This window comes from Girardinichthys multiradiatus, chromosome X (genome assembly GCF_021462225.1).
Source record: "Girardinichthys multiradiatus isolate DD_20200921_A chromosome X, DD_fGirMul_XY1, whole genome shotgun sequence".
Lineage (NCBI taxonomy): Eukaryota > Metazoa > Chordata > Actinopteri > Cyprinodontiformes > Goodeidae > Girardinichthys > Girardinichthys multiradiatus.
This window is the reverse complement of record NC_061817.1, coordinates 13,184,985-13,200,902: the sequence shown is the minus strand read 5'-3', so window position 1 is coordinate 13,200,902 and position 15,918 is coordinate 13,184,985. Positions and strand designations below refer to the sequence as shown.

The window sequence follows — 15,918 nt, the reverse complement described above, 5'->3', positions numbered from 1 at the left end:
ATTAGCATATTTCATCCGACCAATAAAAGAAAAGTGTTTTTAATACAAAAAACATCAACCTTCAAATAATCATGTACAGTTATGCACTCAATACTTGGTCGGGAATCCTTTGGCAGAAATGACTGCTTCAATGCGGCGTGGCATGGAGGCAATCAGCCTGTGACACTGCTGAGGTCTTATGGAGGCCCAGGATGCTTCGATAGCGGCCTTTAGCTCATCCAGAGTGTTGGGTCTTGAGTCTCTCAACGTTCTCTTCACAATATCCCACAGATTCTCTATGGGGTTCAGGTCAGGAGAGTTGGCAGGCCAATTGAGCACAGTGATACCATGGTCAGTAAACCATTTACCAGTGGTTTTGGCACTGTGAGCAGGTGCCAGGTCGTGCTAAAAAATGAAATCTTCATCTCCATAAAGCTTTTCAGCAGATGGAAGCATGAAGTGCTCCAAAATCTCCTGATAGCTAGCTGCATTGACCCTGCCCTTGATAAAACACAGTGGACCAACACCAGCAGCTGACACGGCACCCCAGACCATCACTGACTGTGGGTACTTGACACTGGACTTCTGGCATTTTGGCATTTCCTTCTCCCCAGTCTTCCTCCAGACTCTGGCACCTTGATTTCCGAATGACATGCAGAATTTGCTTTCATCCGAAAAAAGTACTTTGGACCACTGAGCAACAGTCCAGTGCTGCTTCTCTGTAGCCCAGGTCTGGGGAATGCGGCACCTGTAGCCCATTTCCTGCACACGCCTGTGCACGGTGGCTCTGGATGTTTCTACTCCAGACTCAGTCCACTGCTTCCGCAGGTCCCACAAGGTCTGGAATCGGCCCTTCTCCACAATCTTCCTCAGGGTCCGGTCACCTCTTCTCGTTGTGCAGCGTTTTCTGCCACACTTTTTCCTTCCCACAGACTTCCCACTGAGGTGCCTTGATACAGCACTCTGGGAACAGCCTATTCGTTCAGAAATGTCTTTCTGTGTCTTACCCTCTTGCTTGAGGGTGTCAATAGTGGCCTTCTGGACAGCAGTCAGGTCGGCAGTCTTACCCATGATTGGGGTTTTGAGTGATGAACCAGGCTGGGAGTTTTAAAGGCCTCAGGAATCTTTTGCAGGTGTTTAGAGTTAACTCGTTGATTCAGATGATTAGGTTCATAGCTTGTTTAGAGACCCTTTTAATGATATGCTAATTTTGTGAGATAGGAATTTTGGGTTTTCATGAGCTGTATGCCAAAATCATCCGTATTAAGACAATAAAAGACCTGAAATATTTCAGTTAGTGTGCAATGAATCTAAAATATATGAATGTTAAATTTTCATCATTACATTATGGAAAATAATGAACTTTATCACAATATGCTAATTTTTTGAGAAGGACCTGTATAGCCCAAAGTTATTCATACCCGTGGCAGATTTAGGTTTAAAGTAACCCTTCAATTTTACCAACATGTTTCTCCTAACTAGAAGTAATATTAACATTTTCAAGTGGCTCAGTCGGAGTGTTGACTTGAATCTAATAGAGTATCTGTGTAGGCAGTTAAAGATTAGGGTGATAGCAAGGAGGCTTTCCAACCTCAAAGACTTGGAGCTCATTGGCAAAGATAAATCATCAAAAGAGCAGTAGAAACTCACAAAAAGCTGCTCAGTAATTATAAGAAGGGTTTGATCGCTGTAATCCTAATAAAGATTTTTCCCTTTATTAAGTAGGATGTACGTTTTTGACATGCCAATAAACATGGCATGTCAAAACGTATTTGTAATGTGGATGTACATTGTTGAAATGTAAATTATACATTTTTCATTTCCTATTAGAAACATACTTCTTAGTTAAATTGAATTCTTTTGTAGCATCTATCAGTTTTCCTTACAGTTTTCCACTGTATTTAGTTCTATCCATCCATCAACTCTAACCAGCTTCCCTGTCCCTGCACGGGAAAAGCATCTCCAAAGCATAATGCTGCCATCACCATCTTTCACCATGGAGATGCATTGTTCAAGGTGATGTGGAGAAGCTACAGGTTAGAATGTGTGAAGTGTGAAACGGGTCTATGAATAACTCTCTGCTTTCGCAAAAGAGATAGTAAAGGAATGTAGAATAACTACTCACATAATGGCTGTATCATGATACACTTTCTCCCAAATTAATTATGAGCAAAAACAGAAAGTAAAGTTAAAGGATACACAATTTGTTCCAAAATAAGCACCTAACATAACTGAATATTTGCAATAACACATCAGAAGGAAGATTAACTATTGGATTTTAAAGATCTAACTGGCCGATTTGGTTATGCGTTCAAACTTTGAAGATCAGCACAACTCTTTGAGCTGAGGGTAGCTAAATTTCCATGTATCTCCACTAATAATGAACACGCCCTGTGCAGACATCCAAGACTCAAGGTCCAATTTAAGGAAAGCAAGGTTCACCTGCTGTCAAATGAACTGATAGAAACCATGGCTGATAACACAGACGAGAGCGCTCAGTATCTCATGTGGGATTGTGTGAGTTTGAATTAAAACCAAACATGCACACATTGTCAAGCAAACTGACAAGAGGCAGCTGACAGCAGCTCAATGCGACTTCTTTCCACATGAGTGGAAATGAGTCCAGCATGCTGACCCGTCTCATGCTTGAAGTGGGTGTGTGACGCACACCCACAACAGTGACTCTTTAAAGCCAACACCTTCATACCTTTGGGGAGAGGGAGGGGTTAAGGAGATAGGATAAAGGTATGAGGAACTGAAATCAAACAGGAAGGACAGGAAAGGTGAGTGAAGAGGGGAGTTGCTCCTGGCCTGGACCTTTGACCCCACCTGCAATTAAAACAGCATGGGAGATAGTGTTGGTCAGAGTGGATAATGTCAAAGCGACCAAAAAAATGTCTTCTCTTTTGGCTTAAATACTCTGTTGGTATAACTGCTAAAGAAAACAAGCTTTACCTGCTATACAACTGGCGCACACAGCTGGTACCTAGCAAAAGCATTCACGATACTGTTACTTTCGCAAATTTTATCACATTGGAACCACAAACTTCAAGGTATTTCATTAAGATTTACTGTGATCAATCAACACAAAGTAGTTGTATCACATGATAGTAAATTAGAAGGTATTGATGTATGCATGGTTTTTAAATTCATTTTGAACAGTGTGGCGTCTGTGCCTTTTGTATTCAGCCGTTTACTCTGCTATATTTAAATATAATCCAAAGCAATCAGTTGTCTTTAATTAGTAAAAAGATTCCACTTGTGTGCAACTTAATCCAAGTATAAATACAGCTGAGCCATGAAGGATCGATTGACAGGTTTATTTTGGTCCAACAATTCAGCTTTAAAAGAATGAGGGCTCACTTAAAAGTAAATGCAAAGACATCCTGCTTGCCACAGGCCAGGAAGGACACACAGCAAACCTTTGGAAGAAAATGCTCTAGTTGAGATAAAAACTGAACTTCACATCCTTCTGAAAACTTAAATTTGCCACAGGGACTTGAGTGAGGCAGAGGTTCACTATATTGTAGGCCAGCATCCTGAAATCAGAGCTACAATCACATCCCATGACCACATCTTACATCCCACCCCTCACCTTTAAACAATGTACCCACTATTCAGTGAACTTGGGGTTTCAGCCCACTGAGGGCAGAGTTCAACCAACCAGCCAAATGTGCTGTAATTTCAGCAAAAGGCATTTTGAGTTGATTTGGAAGAGCTGATTACAAATGCATATCGCTTTGTTGAGTATGTAGCAGTTAAAATATATATAAAAACAAGGTACTCTGGCATCATGGTTTCCTTCCCTTTATGTTTTGTTGCCTCCCCCTTAATTTTAGATACCTTGTCAGCTGTACAGGTCCTTCTCAAAATATTAGCATATTGTGATAAAGTTCATTATTTTCCATAATGTAATGATGAAAATGTAACATTCATATATTTTAGATTCATTGCACACTAACTGAAATATTTCAGGTCTTTTATTGTCTTAATACGGATGATTTTGGCATACAGCTCATGAAAACCCAAAATTCCTATCTCACTAAATTAGCATATCATTAAAAGGGTCTCTAAACGAGCTATGAACCTAATCATCTGAATCAACGAGTTAACTCTAAACACCTGCAAAAGATTCCTGAGGCCTTTAAAACTCCCAGCCTGGTTCATCACTCAAAACCCCAATCATGGGTAAGACTGCCGACCTGACTGCTGTCCAGAAGGCCACTATTGACACCCTCAAGCAAGAGGGTAAGACACAGAAAGAAATTTCTGAACGAATAGGCTGTTCCCAGAGTGCTGTATCAAGGCACCTCAGTGGGAAGTCTGTGGGAAGGAAAAAGTGTGGCAGAAAACGCTGCACAACGAGAAGAGGTGACCGGACCCTGAGGAAGATTGTGGAGAAGGGCCGATTCCAGACCTTGGGGGACCTGCGGAAGCAGTGGACTGAGTCTGGAGTAGAAACATCCAGAGCCACCGTGCACAGGCGTGTGCAGGAAATGGGCTACAGGTGCCGCATTCCCCAGGTCAAGCCACTTTTGAACCAGAAACAGCAGCAGAAGTGCCTGACCTGGGCTACAGAGAAGCAGCACTGGACTGTTGCTCAGTGGTCCAAAGTACTTTTTTCAGATGAAAGCAAATTCTGCATGTCATTCGGAAATCAAGGTGCCAGAGTCTGGAGGAAGACTGGGGAGAAGGAAATGCCAAAATGCCAGAAGTCCAGTGTCAAGTACCCACAGTCAGTGATAGTCTGGGGTGCCGTGTCAGCTGCTGGTGTTGGTCCACTGTGTTTTATCAAGGGCAGGGTCAATGCAGCTAGCTATCAGGAGATTTTGGAGCACTTCATGCTTCCATCTGCTGAAAAGCTTTATGGAGATGAAGATTTCATTTTTCAGCACGACCTGGCACCTGCTCACAGTGCCAAAACCACTGGTAAATGGTTTACTGACCATGGTATCGCTGTGCTCAATTGGCCTGCCAACTCTCCTGACCTGAAACCCATAGAGAATCTGTGGGATATTGTGAAGAGAACGTTGAGAGACTCAAGACCCAACACTCTGGATGAGCTAAAGGCCGCTATCGAAGCATCCTGGGCCTCCATAAGACCTCAGCAGTGCCACAGGCTGATTGCCTCCATGCCACGCCGCATTGAAGCAGTCATTTCTGCAAAAGGATTCCCGACCAAGTATTGAGTGCATAACTGTACATGATTATTTGAAGGTTGACGTTTTTGTATTAAAAACACTTTTCTTTTATTGGTCAGATGAAATATGCTAATTTTGTGAGATAGGAATTTTGGGTTTTCATGAGCTGTATGCCAAAATCATCTGTATTAAGACAATAAAAGACCTGAAATATTTCAGTTAGTGTGCAATGAATCTAAAATATATGAATGTTAAATTTTCATCATTACATTATGGAAAATAATGAACTTTATCACAATATGCTAATATTTTGAGAAGGACCTGTACATTTGAGCCAATTCATTACTAACCCCATTGAAAGCGCGCAATGCAATTGCCTAGTCTCTGCTCTTAGCTTTGGGAAGCATGACACCTGCTGGACAGTATAGGTAGCACAAGGGTTGATCATTCCCTTAAGATCAGGAACAAGGACAGAATGCAGACAAACATCTTTTGTAGGGTTTTATTTCAAAGATCATGCAGTGCACTTTCAACGAGAAGCTGAACATCACTTAGAATGCTTAACATGAAAAACAAAATACACTTGTAATCATCTGGTACAAAACAAACTAAATATTTCGGGGGAATGTAACAAATTAAATACAGGAAAAATAGGTGTGCAACAAAACTATTGCTGCACTGCAGATCTTAAAAGGCTTCAAATGTTGACATAACCCTGCTGTGTAAATACAAAAATTCAGATCAGGTGTAGAACTTAAAAGACAAAACGCAATAAATTACTTCTTTCAAGTTTGTGGGACATTTACTGAGAGAACTGCAGAGGCATGGAGTATGGCAACAGCGGCGGAGGAGGATGCTGTGGAGGGGGGTGTTGAGGAGGGGGATGCTGAGGAGGAGCCTGTCCCTGAGGGAACGGGAACTGAGTATGGCTTGTGCCATTCTGTGCGACAGGCTTATTGGGAGCAAACTGTTGGGCCTGAAAGTTGTTTTGGGCAGCAAACGATCCTGTTTGATTGTTGCTGAAGTTTGACTGTCCATTGCTGTTGTAATTGCCTCCACTGTAACCGTTGCTTGTGCCGTTACCGCCTCCATAGACACCGTTCTGAGAACCTGTGCCATAACTCTTGCTTGGTCCATTGTTATAACCTCTATCCCTACCACCACCACCATAATCCCGCCTTCCAGAAGAATACCTATCCCGACGGTCATCTCTAAAGTCTCCACCTCTGCCGCCCCTGAAACGACCTGGAAAATAAAGAAAACCACAATCCTCAATTCCTTGTCGACTCCTTTTATTTACCCAAGTTGATGTTTAATCCCACCCAGAAACAAAGTAACTGCCATTTACGGCACAGTTTTTGCGTCTCACCAATTAGATTTACCTCCTCTTTCTTCTGCCATTTGGAGGAGCTTTGGATTAATCGCCTGGTTGGCCTCCCGGAGGACAGAGATGAGGTCCCCAGCCTGCCTCAGGTTGTTGGGTGTGAAGAAGGTATAGGCTGTGCCGGTCTTTTGGCTACGGGCCGTTCTTCCAATGCGGTGGATATAGTCCTCAGAGTTGTTAGGGTAGTCAAAGTTGATGACAAATTTCACATCTTCCACATCTGTAGGATGTTGCAGTGTGGCAGAAAGGAGGGCAACACATTGTGTGTGTGCCAGAGCCAACACAACAAGCAGATCAAAAAGAAAAAGTTAGTCCCATCACTGGAAGACCTGGTAAACCTGAAGGCTGGAAAAGACTAGCGTTAACTGCATGAGGAGACTACGGTGGGAAAAGAAATGATGCACACTCCATTTGCTTCCGATAGACTGAGCAAAAGCCTTACCTTGTAGGAGTATGCATTCAATAATCCATTCCCATTGCAGCACAACCCTCACATTGTCACTAAAAATGAGTCTCTACAAAACTACTTCCTCCTAGTAACCAGAAAAAAAAAAAAAAAAAAAAAACCCAACCCCTCCCACCATGTAGCTCCTTGCTGGCTACTGAATTCACACTGTGCCGTTAACCTGTAGACCAGACCCCCTTGGAAGGAAGCCTACAGGTCAACCCCATCTCAGCAAGTCATCTTTTTCCATACTCAGCGCAATGTCTCTCGTTGGCAGGTCTCGACATGACTTTGAAACGCAGGCGAGGGAGGAATGTGAGCTTGGATTTTGTCCAACCGTGTCCAACTACCATGTCCCACTGTCACCAAAAGCGCCAGTAGCCATGTCATTACAGAGGTGAAGGTATGATCAGACTGCTCTTCAGGCTGATCTTTATGAAACTGCATCATTAACCATGCTTCAAAAGAGTCACTAGAACAGTTTGATTGGCTCAAATGACTTGCAATGCCGAATCCAAACGTACATGCAAGGCAAAAGGAGGCCGTGTAGCTGGGCTTTTAGCTGGGACAGTTAGACCTGGGTGTGTGAAGCAGTCCAAACCATGGCCAGAAGAAAAAACAAACATGGGGGAGGAACTTTGGCCAGCCTTCAATCTCCCCCATTTTTAGGCAGGCCAGCACATTATGCTTCGTTTGGGCCTGGTCACCTCTGTACATCTGCATGACTGGGAGACCCGTGCCTCGCCAGTCTGGACACCTCCAAGAATCCTCCTTCCCCCTCTGGATACCTGGGCTTGTCATGCCAAGGCCCTGCCACACAGACTGCTCCTTCAGGTCAGGGGAGAAACTCAGAAAGAAGCAGAAGTGTTAAAGAAAGCAAACACTTTCTTTTAGAAATCATTTAACGCATGAAAACTGTTTAGAGGATACAGACCTAAGCCTCTGGATGCAACGTCTGTAGCGACGAGTATTGGGGCTTTGCCAAATTTGAACTCTAAAGAACATCAAAGAAAGAAATACATTAGTTACATTTTTCTTATAATAAAAGCATTTTTTTTTCACAAGATAAACAGATCATTACCGTTAAGAACCCAGTCCCTCTCCTGTTGGCTTTTGTCACCATGGATTCCCATAGCTGGCCACCTGAATGGAATAAAGTTATTTATACTGAGAATCTTAAAAAAGGCATCAATAAGTTTCTATAGGTCCTAGATTAATTTCAATACATACCCATCTCTTCTCATTCTTCGAGTCAGGTCATCACACCGCCTTTTTGTCTCGACAAAGATGATAGTCTTGTTTTCCTTCTCACTCATTATTTCCTCAAGCAGACGGATTAGCCTACAAGAAAATGTACATCAAGTTAAAAATTCCTTAAGTTTCCTGTTTTCACAATCTGCAGTTAGGGGCCGAGTATTTACTTGTTTTCCTTTTCTCCATCATTGCAAACATCCACAATCTGGAGGATGTTATGGTTGGCACTAAGCTGTAGCGCACCAATGTTGATCTGAACGTACTCCTTCAGGAAGTCTTCTGCCAGTTGGCGAACCTCTTTGGGCCAAGTGGCACTCCACATCAGAGTCTGTCTGTCAGGCTGCAACAACAATCAAACAGTTAGCCAAATTGTACACATTAGCCAAGTCTCTGCAGGAGAGCTGCTAAAGGCTTGAATACAACGACTCCTACCCTAATTTGGTCGACAATTTTCCTGATTTGTGGCTCAAATCCCATGTCCAGCATTCTGTCTGCCTCATCCAGCACCAGGTAGGTGCATCTACGAAGGTTAGTCTTCCCAGACTCAAGGAAGTCAATGAGCCTGCCTGGAGTGGCGATGCAAATTTCTACACCTGAAATTATTAAATACATTGTCAGAGGCAAACTCTTTCAAACACTTTACATTGACAGTTTGTGAAAGAGAGACAAATATAACTGTACCCCTTTCCAAATCACGGAGCTGAGGCCCTTTTGGTGCTCCTCCATAGATGCAGGTGGTCTTCAGACGAGAAGCTCTGCCATATTCAGCTGCCACCTGTTGCACCTGCTGGGCCAGCTCACGAGTGGGGGCTAACACCAAACACTGTCAGGAAGAAAATAGTTTTGAAGAAAAATGGGATTTGTATTGAACTGTAGTGTATTAAAGTACTTGCATGCCAAAGAAAATTTCAGACAAGAAGTCTAGCCAGAATGAGAGTACTTTCAAAACAGAAATGCAGAACTTAAAGATCTAAGACAGAGCACTAATCTTAACTTACAATTGGACCATCCCCACGTTCCAGGAAAGGCTGGTGATTAATGTGTACAATTGCAGGTAGAAGATACTGCAAAGAAAAGCAACATTTTGATTAGCAAGCTGCAGGTCTGTTGCAAATGATGCCATGTGCCAAAGAAAACATGCGACTTACAGAAAGCGTCTTGCCAGAACCAGTCTGTGCAATGCCAACCATGTCCTTGCCACTTAGAGCCAAAGGCCAACCCTGAGCTTGAATAGGTGTTGGTTCTGTCCAGTTCTGTTTGTTGATAACCTCCACCACATAGGCTTAGAAAAATAAATAGGGAAAGTGTTTAAAATACATCTTCATCCTTCTAAATCATTTTTTGAACATTTCCCTTAAAACTTACAGGGAAAGCTTGCCTCATGGAACTGGGTTATGGGATTTGGGCAGTCCCTCCCCTTCACTGTAATAGTTTTGGACCTTCTGTATTGCTCAGCTTCTTGCTGCAACAGAAAAGTCAATGGTCAGAAATTATTGCAAAGTGCAGAAGAAACCATGTTTATAGTCATTACATAACCTATACATACCAGTGATCTATGGGCGACGTCAGGATGCTCCTGGTAAAAGTTTTTTTCAAACTTCGGGAGCTCATCCAGGTTCCATTGTTTTTTCCTCAGCCGCTCACCTGGATTGCCGAACTTTCCTCCACCCCCACCACGGCTCCCACCAAACCGGGGTGGTCCACTGCCATAACTGCAGACAGAAAAATGTCATTTTCCAGAATCCTAGAGTGAGTATTTTAATTAACCTAAGAATGATGGCTTTATGCCATGATTTTCCTTTCTTAAACTTACAAGATCAAGCTTTTTGAACTTTAGCAAAAGCCAGTTCAAGTACTAAAAATAGTGAGGAAAAACAGGATACTGTGAACCTCAAGAAAATTAGACAGTTAGGGTGATAAAAAACAAACATACAACTTAAGTGTTTTTTATTAAAAACTGGACTGTAAGTAGCATGCCATGTTGACCAATGACACAATGTCATTTGTTGCTATAGCCAGTTGTAAAAATATAAAAACTGCAAGATTACAAAAAAGATGCCCTACACTTAATATGGTGAACTAAACAAAAGGTCCACACTGTTAATATTTATAGAGCAAAAAATAAATAAAAAAATGGTTAACAAAACACTTAAACCAATTTCGCGCCATTGAGTTTTTCCATCCAGAAGAGAACCGGGAAAAAATTTTAATACTGCCGGCATTTTGTGTCCGCTTCCCAACGCCGCCACATGGCAGAAAGACGACGAGCCAAAAGAGCATATTAGCCGGTCTCCATAACGTATCTCTGCCGCAACGAATATCAGCCATAACTCAAACCCAGTTACAAAATGGAATTTAGAAACAAGTAAACGCATTCATACAATGTTAATTGGTTTTTGAGAAAGTTCACAATAGTGGATAGACTTGTTAACGGCTGAGCAAAGGTTAGCCTGAAGCTAACGAAATGTAGCGGTGTCGGGGCACGAGGCCAGATAAGGCCTCAGGCTAAACGGAGCGACGAAAAGCTAAAAAAAAAAAAAACCCAAAATAAAACATTCACGTTATATTTATTGAGAACTTAAACAACTGCTGTGTGGTAAATATGGTGGCATCGGGAAACTAGTATACAACCGCAACACTTTTAGTTGTCTGAAGTATCGTCAGCCATGTCACGCGACAGTAAAAGTATACTAAATAATAAATACAAATTTAATAAAACACGGACTTACCCTCTGTCTCTATCTCTGCCGCGATCTCGGTCGGAATATCCAGGCATATTGTGAACAAAACGTACAAGTTAAAAAACTATAAATACAAAGCGGCTTCGGATAGAAAACACGGCCCGGCAGTGGTGCTGAAATGCCGGTTAACGCGAAATGAGGCCCGGCTTTTATCTGAGACAGAAAGTCGTACTTCCGACGGATTCATCCGCCGCACCAGTTTCGATCCTAAACGCGAAAAGAACAAAGAAATATCACAACTTTTACATAATTTTCACCATAAAATCGACGTACGGTCTTCGTATACTGGAGTCGTTGCACCTTCAGTTTTCAAAAAAGGGAAAAGAAGAACGTAAGGACCTAAACAAACACGCACAGACATACAAAGAGAAAGACGCAGTTTATACGATGATCGAGTACAATTAAAATCTACTGCAATTGAACAACTTTACTGTTAAAACAACGCAGTAAAAAACTTTGTTGGATATTATATTTTGTTGGCTTAATGGCTTCACTGCAACGAATGTTAGCGCATGAATATGTACCAGATGAAAAAGGGGGTGATACGACCTACTTCCGATGCCTACACATGTTACAGTAAATGACGCAATCAGGACCAACCCAGACTTTGTTTAACGTTAGTGTTTTGGTTCGGAAAAATACTAACATTTCTATTAAGTTGCTTCAAATGCTTATGTGTAAAACAAGAAAAGCAGCTACCTAAGTAAATATTAAACAAATATACGTTTGGAAAATTAAAAAAAAAAAAAAATAACGCATCACTTTCATCATTAAGATGAACAATTTCAGACATTCCTTTTTTATTTTAATGGAACCTCGGACATACTTTCTACATTACCTTGTAAAAGTATTGATACCCCATTAGATTTTTACTAAATTCTCTAATTACTACTCTAATGTATTTTATCAGGACGTTATGTAATAGTCCCAAGAACATGATTCATAGTTTAACATGTTATACAAATAAACATCTGAAGTGTGGTATTTGTTTTCAGCTCTCTTTACTCCAATACCCCTAAATAAAATAAAGTACAACTAATTCCTTTCAGAAGTCACCCATAATTAGCCAATAAAGTCAAATTAAAAGACAAGTCACAAACTGTCCGAGAAAAGGGTCTCTGGTTGGGCAAAACTTAAAAGTCCTTCACAATTATGCGCTGCTTTTTGGATCACATAAAATTATAAGAAAATGGATTACGTTTTTGGTTGTAACGTGGCAAAATGTTAACAAAGGTCGAAAGGTATGAACATCTTTACAAGGGTCTTCGTATTGGTTACCACTTCCCCTAAAAGATCTTTAAACTCACAAAAGAAAATCAACTAAAATAACCCGTATATATTCCCGGGAATTTTTTTGACTCCATAAACCTAGATTTTCATTTCATACTAATTTTTCGACCAAAAGCTTTAAATTATGGTATGAAAATGATACGTTTGTCTAACTATTGTGTGGAAGCACAGTTTAACCTTTGCTAACCTAGATGCATATTGATGAAACAAAAGCTTTACTTGACACCGTCTACCTGACTTTTAAACCTGGATGGGTATCAGTGAGTACAAACTGAGTAGAAGGGACCATGTGCTATATAGATGTAATGGCACGCCAATTATACCCTTTGTTAAGCACATTGAGCATAAACTGTTTATGCACTCTTGGAACAAAAGGAGCCAAAGAAAAGACAGGACATGTTGTACAAGGCCTTACAATGTTAGACAAAGGCAAGTTTAATTAGAACTAATTACACACAAAAATAAGATACTCTTACAAAATGAGTGTTAACATACATAAAATTGCATCAGTTGGCTATGAGTAATATAGTCCTGCTAGTGGATCAGGTTGTTTGGCAGAAAAAACAAAACATAACATCTTTTAACTTTGACCTTTTAATTAAAAGTGAACAGGGGATGGGGGTGGGGTGGTTTAGCCATGTAGTGTAGAACAGAAAGTTTGGTGATCCGCTGGGATCAGCTTGTGCACTGGACTCAAAAAAAAAAGGGTGAATTAATATCTGCTGCAGACATCACCATTAAATACTCACAGCAACCTCATCTTGTTTGTGTGCAATTCCTCTTTGCAGATCGTAATTGAACAAAAAAAAAAAAAAAAATCGACTTAAGTTAAAGATAAATTACACTTTGCTTGATCCACATATATCAACAATATCTCATTACTGTACAAAGCACCATCTGAGGACACTTTTCACTTTGCAAACATTTGTAAAAGATTCCTTTTAAGTATATGGAAATGATCAGAACAGTCCACGGTCTTAGAGATTGCTCAACAGGCAGCATCTTTATAAAGACATTCAAGAAACTTATTTTTAACTGTAAAACCACAACAAAACATCCTAGATAGGACTGAATCATGAGTTCGTCTCATTCAGTCAACTTTCAAGCCAAAGCACAAATGGACACATGCAAAATAAAAACTAAATGAGTACTGCTTATGGATAATGTTATTTGTCTGCTGTGAAAATATGAATGCAAAACACCATTTTAATCTTCTAACGTTGATAAGAATCAAGACAAATGGCCAGCATTAGTTTTAAATATTACACACTACATATGGCAGCTCCTGAGAATGTGGCCAGGTGGACCTCCTGTAGCCAACAAAACAGGTGTAAGCATGAGTAGAGGCATGTGCACTTTAAGCAGTAGTGTGTCAGTGAAAAGGTTTGCTATTATATATCAAAGTAAATGGTATTTAGCACCACGTGGCTGAAAGGTAGTAGAGGTTTCTTCCTTTTCGTCTAACATGGAGGAAGCACGAAGCAGATAATGATGAACTCTGTGCTCTTCTGAGACAATACTTTTAAGATTGCTGCCAGTTGCATGAATATAGCCCAGCTACAAATGACTGCTCATCACACCAAAATATAAAGCCCCAAGATGGAAATAATAATAAAAATAATAAAAGAATCGGTAGATTTTAAAGGGTCAGGTAAATGTTTGCAAAGATTATTTACTTCAAAATGATTATGGCACTCAGACATTTGGTGATTTTTTTTGCCTTTAAGACAAGGTAGTAGAGATTCTGTCACAATAACCCACATTATACTTTCATGAGATTCAGCCAAGCTTACGTCTGCTTCCACAAACTGGCTTCTATAACTTAAATAATAACGGGTGACATTTTGTTTGTTTCGGAGACAGTGAAAAAGGGGTTTCTGGAACATAATAGCAATAAATTATATATATTACATAGAATTTTATTGTTTCTCATTGTTTTTCCCCCAATATACAAAAATATCACATTTCAAGTGATTCATTCATTTACTCATTTTCAAACACAACCAGCTCTTAAATGTGGGAATCGGGGTTTCAAGGAGCGCAGGTCCCTGATTCTGTCTTTGGAGAAGGTTGTAAATAGTCAGTTGCAGCTCAGTATCAAGCCTTGCCTTCTCATCTGCACACACGTCACCTCCTTGGCAACACCGATGGCCCCCGGTGGGATCGCTTCGGGGCTCCAATTATGCTCACTCTGCATCCAGATTTAGCGTTTCCAGGCGGTTGTCAAATACTTGTATAAATCCCTGCTTGCAGCAAACAAATCATTCCGTTAAATGTGATTTTTGTTTCAGAGCGGACAGAGCTCGTGTTCTGCTTGGTAAAATGAAGCATTGCTACATGGAGAAAAAGGTCTATTATTAAATGCTAAAATGAATTTGAAAAAAAAGAAGAGCCAGCAAAATCTGAAGGTTCCACAAGTTAGTAAATAGTCAGAGTTATCAGCAGCCGGAAAAATCCTTTTCAATGATTAAAAAACAATGATTTTAAGGGAAGAGGGTTTATAAACAACCCCTTTTCTGGTGTCCTTCCCTTTTAGTTTGGCTACATGTCAGAGTATGAGCCCCTTTCACCTCGGCCCAGACTGAATGACTTGTTCTGTAGTCGGTGGCGTGTTAAGGTCAAACCCAGTAGCTTCTGGTTGTTGTTGAGTTTTGCGGGCGTCGGTTATTCACTCCACAGCAAAGCCACACGTCTCTTCAATGGCAGTAAGTAACTTGTCATACAATTTGTCATAGCTTTCATAGGGAGGAATGTCGATTCGGTTAAAGCTGGGGAGAAAAAGAACGGGATACAAGGAAAATCAGTCCAAACGAGTTTGAGACTCCATTTTGACATAAATTGCAAGCAAGAATGACAGCGCCTTATGGGCACTGCTGTGAAAGAGGTGAAAGTCTTAAAAAAAACTCTGCTTTTTATTTCTGCAGCATCTCACACGAGCCGTTTGGTCTTCTCTTAAGCTTTCGCAACATTGGAGCAAACATAGAGAGAAATTTTTGACCATTCCTCTTTGGACGATCTCTATAAATCGTCCAGAGTTCTGCCTCCTCTCTATGTTCTCTTTGGCTCAACCCACAGTTTCCAAAGGATTAATGTCTGAAGACTGAGAGCCACAGAAGAAGGTTTATCTAAAGATTTGGACATCATCAAGCTGAACCCCATGAAGACCAGTTTTCAGGTTTCTGGTTCAGGTCTCAACATCGCAGTAAGTTCATATAAATACTCCAAGGACGTGGGTTACTACTTACCAGAAACTCTGATTGATGTAAAATAAGTAAAGTATAAATTAAAAAATGTTTCAGATTCAATTATTTTGTAGGAATTGCTGTGGGTGCCAACAGAGTACGGCACAGCTGATCTGTAAAAAGCAGTGTTGTTTAAAGATGGGATTTTTTCCAATGAATATACCACAGTTCAACATTGCGTGGCGGTCGGGGACAGCGCCTCTGGACTGGCAGACTGGGGTGGTGGTCCCCCTTCATAAGAAGGGTGGGTTCCAACTACAAGGGGATCACACTCCTCAGCCTCCCTGGTAAGGCCTACGTCTGGATATTGGAGAGGAGAGTCCGACCGATAGTCGAACCCCGGCTTCAGGAGGAGCAGTGTGGTTTTCGTCCCGGCCGTGGAACACTGGACCAGCTCTATACCCTCTACAGGGTACTTGAGGGTTCATGGGAGTTTGCCCAA

At 41.1% G+C, this 15,918-nt stretch overlaps 2 protein-coding genes across 4 annotated transcripts in view; both read right to left on the bottom strand.

The window, feature by feature from the left end:
• Window positions 1-5,608: 5,608 nt before the first annotated feature.
• Window positions 5,609-11,125, bottom strand: LOC124863252 (probable ATP-dependent RNA helicase DDX5). Of its 2 annotated transcripts, none has more exons than XM_047357558.1 (13): window positions 10,933-11,090; window positions 9,750-9,915; window positions 9,569-9,665; window positions 9,352-9,485; window positions 9,202-9,267; window positions 8,885-9,026; window positions 8,636-8,796; window positions 8,371-8,543; window positions 8,180-8,290; window positions 8,031-8,092; window positions 7,884-7,943; window positions 6,503-6,724; window positions 5,609-6,365 (listed from the first exon to the last, which is right to left on the bottom strand). In XM_047357558.1, exons 1-13 carry the CDS (start codon window positions 10,977-10,979, stop codon window positions 5,923-5,925), a joined length of 1,884 nt encoding a protein of 627 aa, XP_047213514.1. In that variant the 5' UTR covers window positions 10,980-11,090; the 3' UTR covers window positions 5,609-5,922. The 2 variants fall into 2 exon arrangements, with proteins under 2 accessions (XP_047213514.1, XP_047213515.1); XM_047357559.1 differs by having other exon boundaries at window positions 6,187-6,365; window positions 6,490-6,724; window positions 10,933-11,125.
• Window positions 11,126-12,636: 1,511 nt separating this feature from the next.
• LOC124863178 (E3 ubiquitin-protein ligase SMURF2) overlaps window positions 12,637-15,918 on the bottom strand; it is a 65,465-nt gene continuing 62,183 nt past the window's right edge. For both annotated transcript variants that reach the window (XM_047357446.1, XM_047357447.1), the window contains one exon: window positions 12,637-15,002. In XM_047357446.1, the coding sequence (XP_047213402.1) occupies window positions 14,903-15,002 (100 nt within the window). In that variant the 3' untranslated portion in view covers window positions 12,637-14,902. The remainder of the gene's footprint in view (window positions 15,003-15,918) is intronic.

What these genes read in the sequence shown, in the direction of transcription:
- LOC124863252 (XM_047357558.1), bottom strand. Translation starts at nt 10,979, where the DNA reads ATGCCTGGATATTCCGACCGAGATCGCGGCAGAGATAGAGACAGAGG. An exon ending in AAATTGTCGACCAAATTAGG is followed by an intron (nt 8,544 to 8,635) that starts GTAGGAGTCGTT and finishes TTGTTGTTGCAG; the next exon opens with CCTGACAGACAGACTCTGAT. An exon ending in GAGGGACTGGGTTCTTAACG is followed by an intron (nt 7,944 to 8,030) that starts GTAATGATCTGT and finishes GATGTTCTTTAG; the next exon opens with AGTTCAAATTTGGCAAAGCC.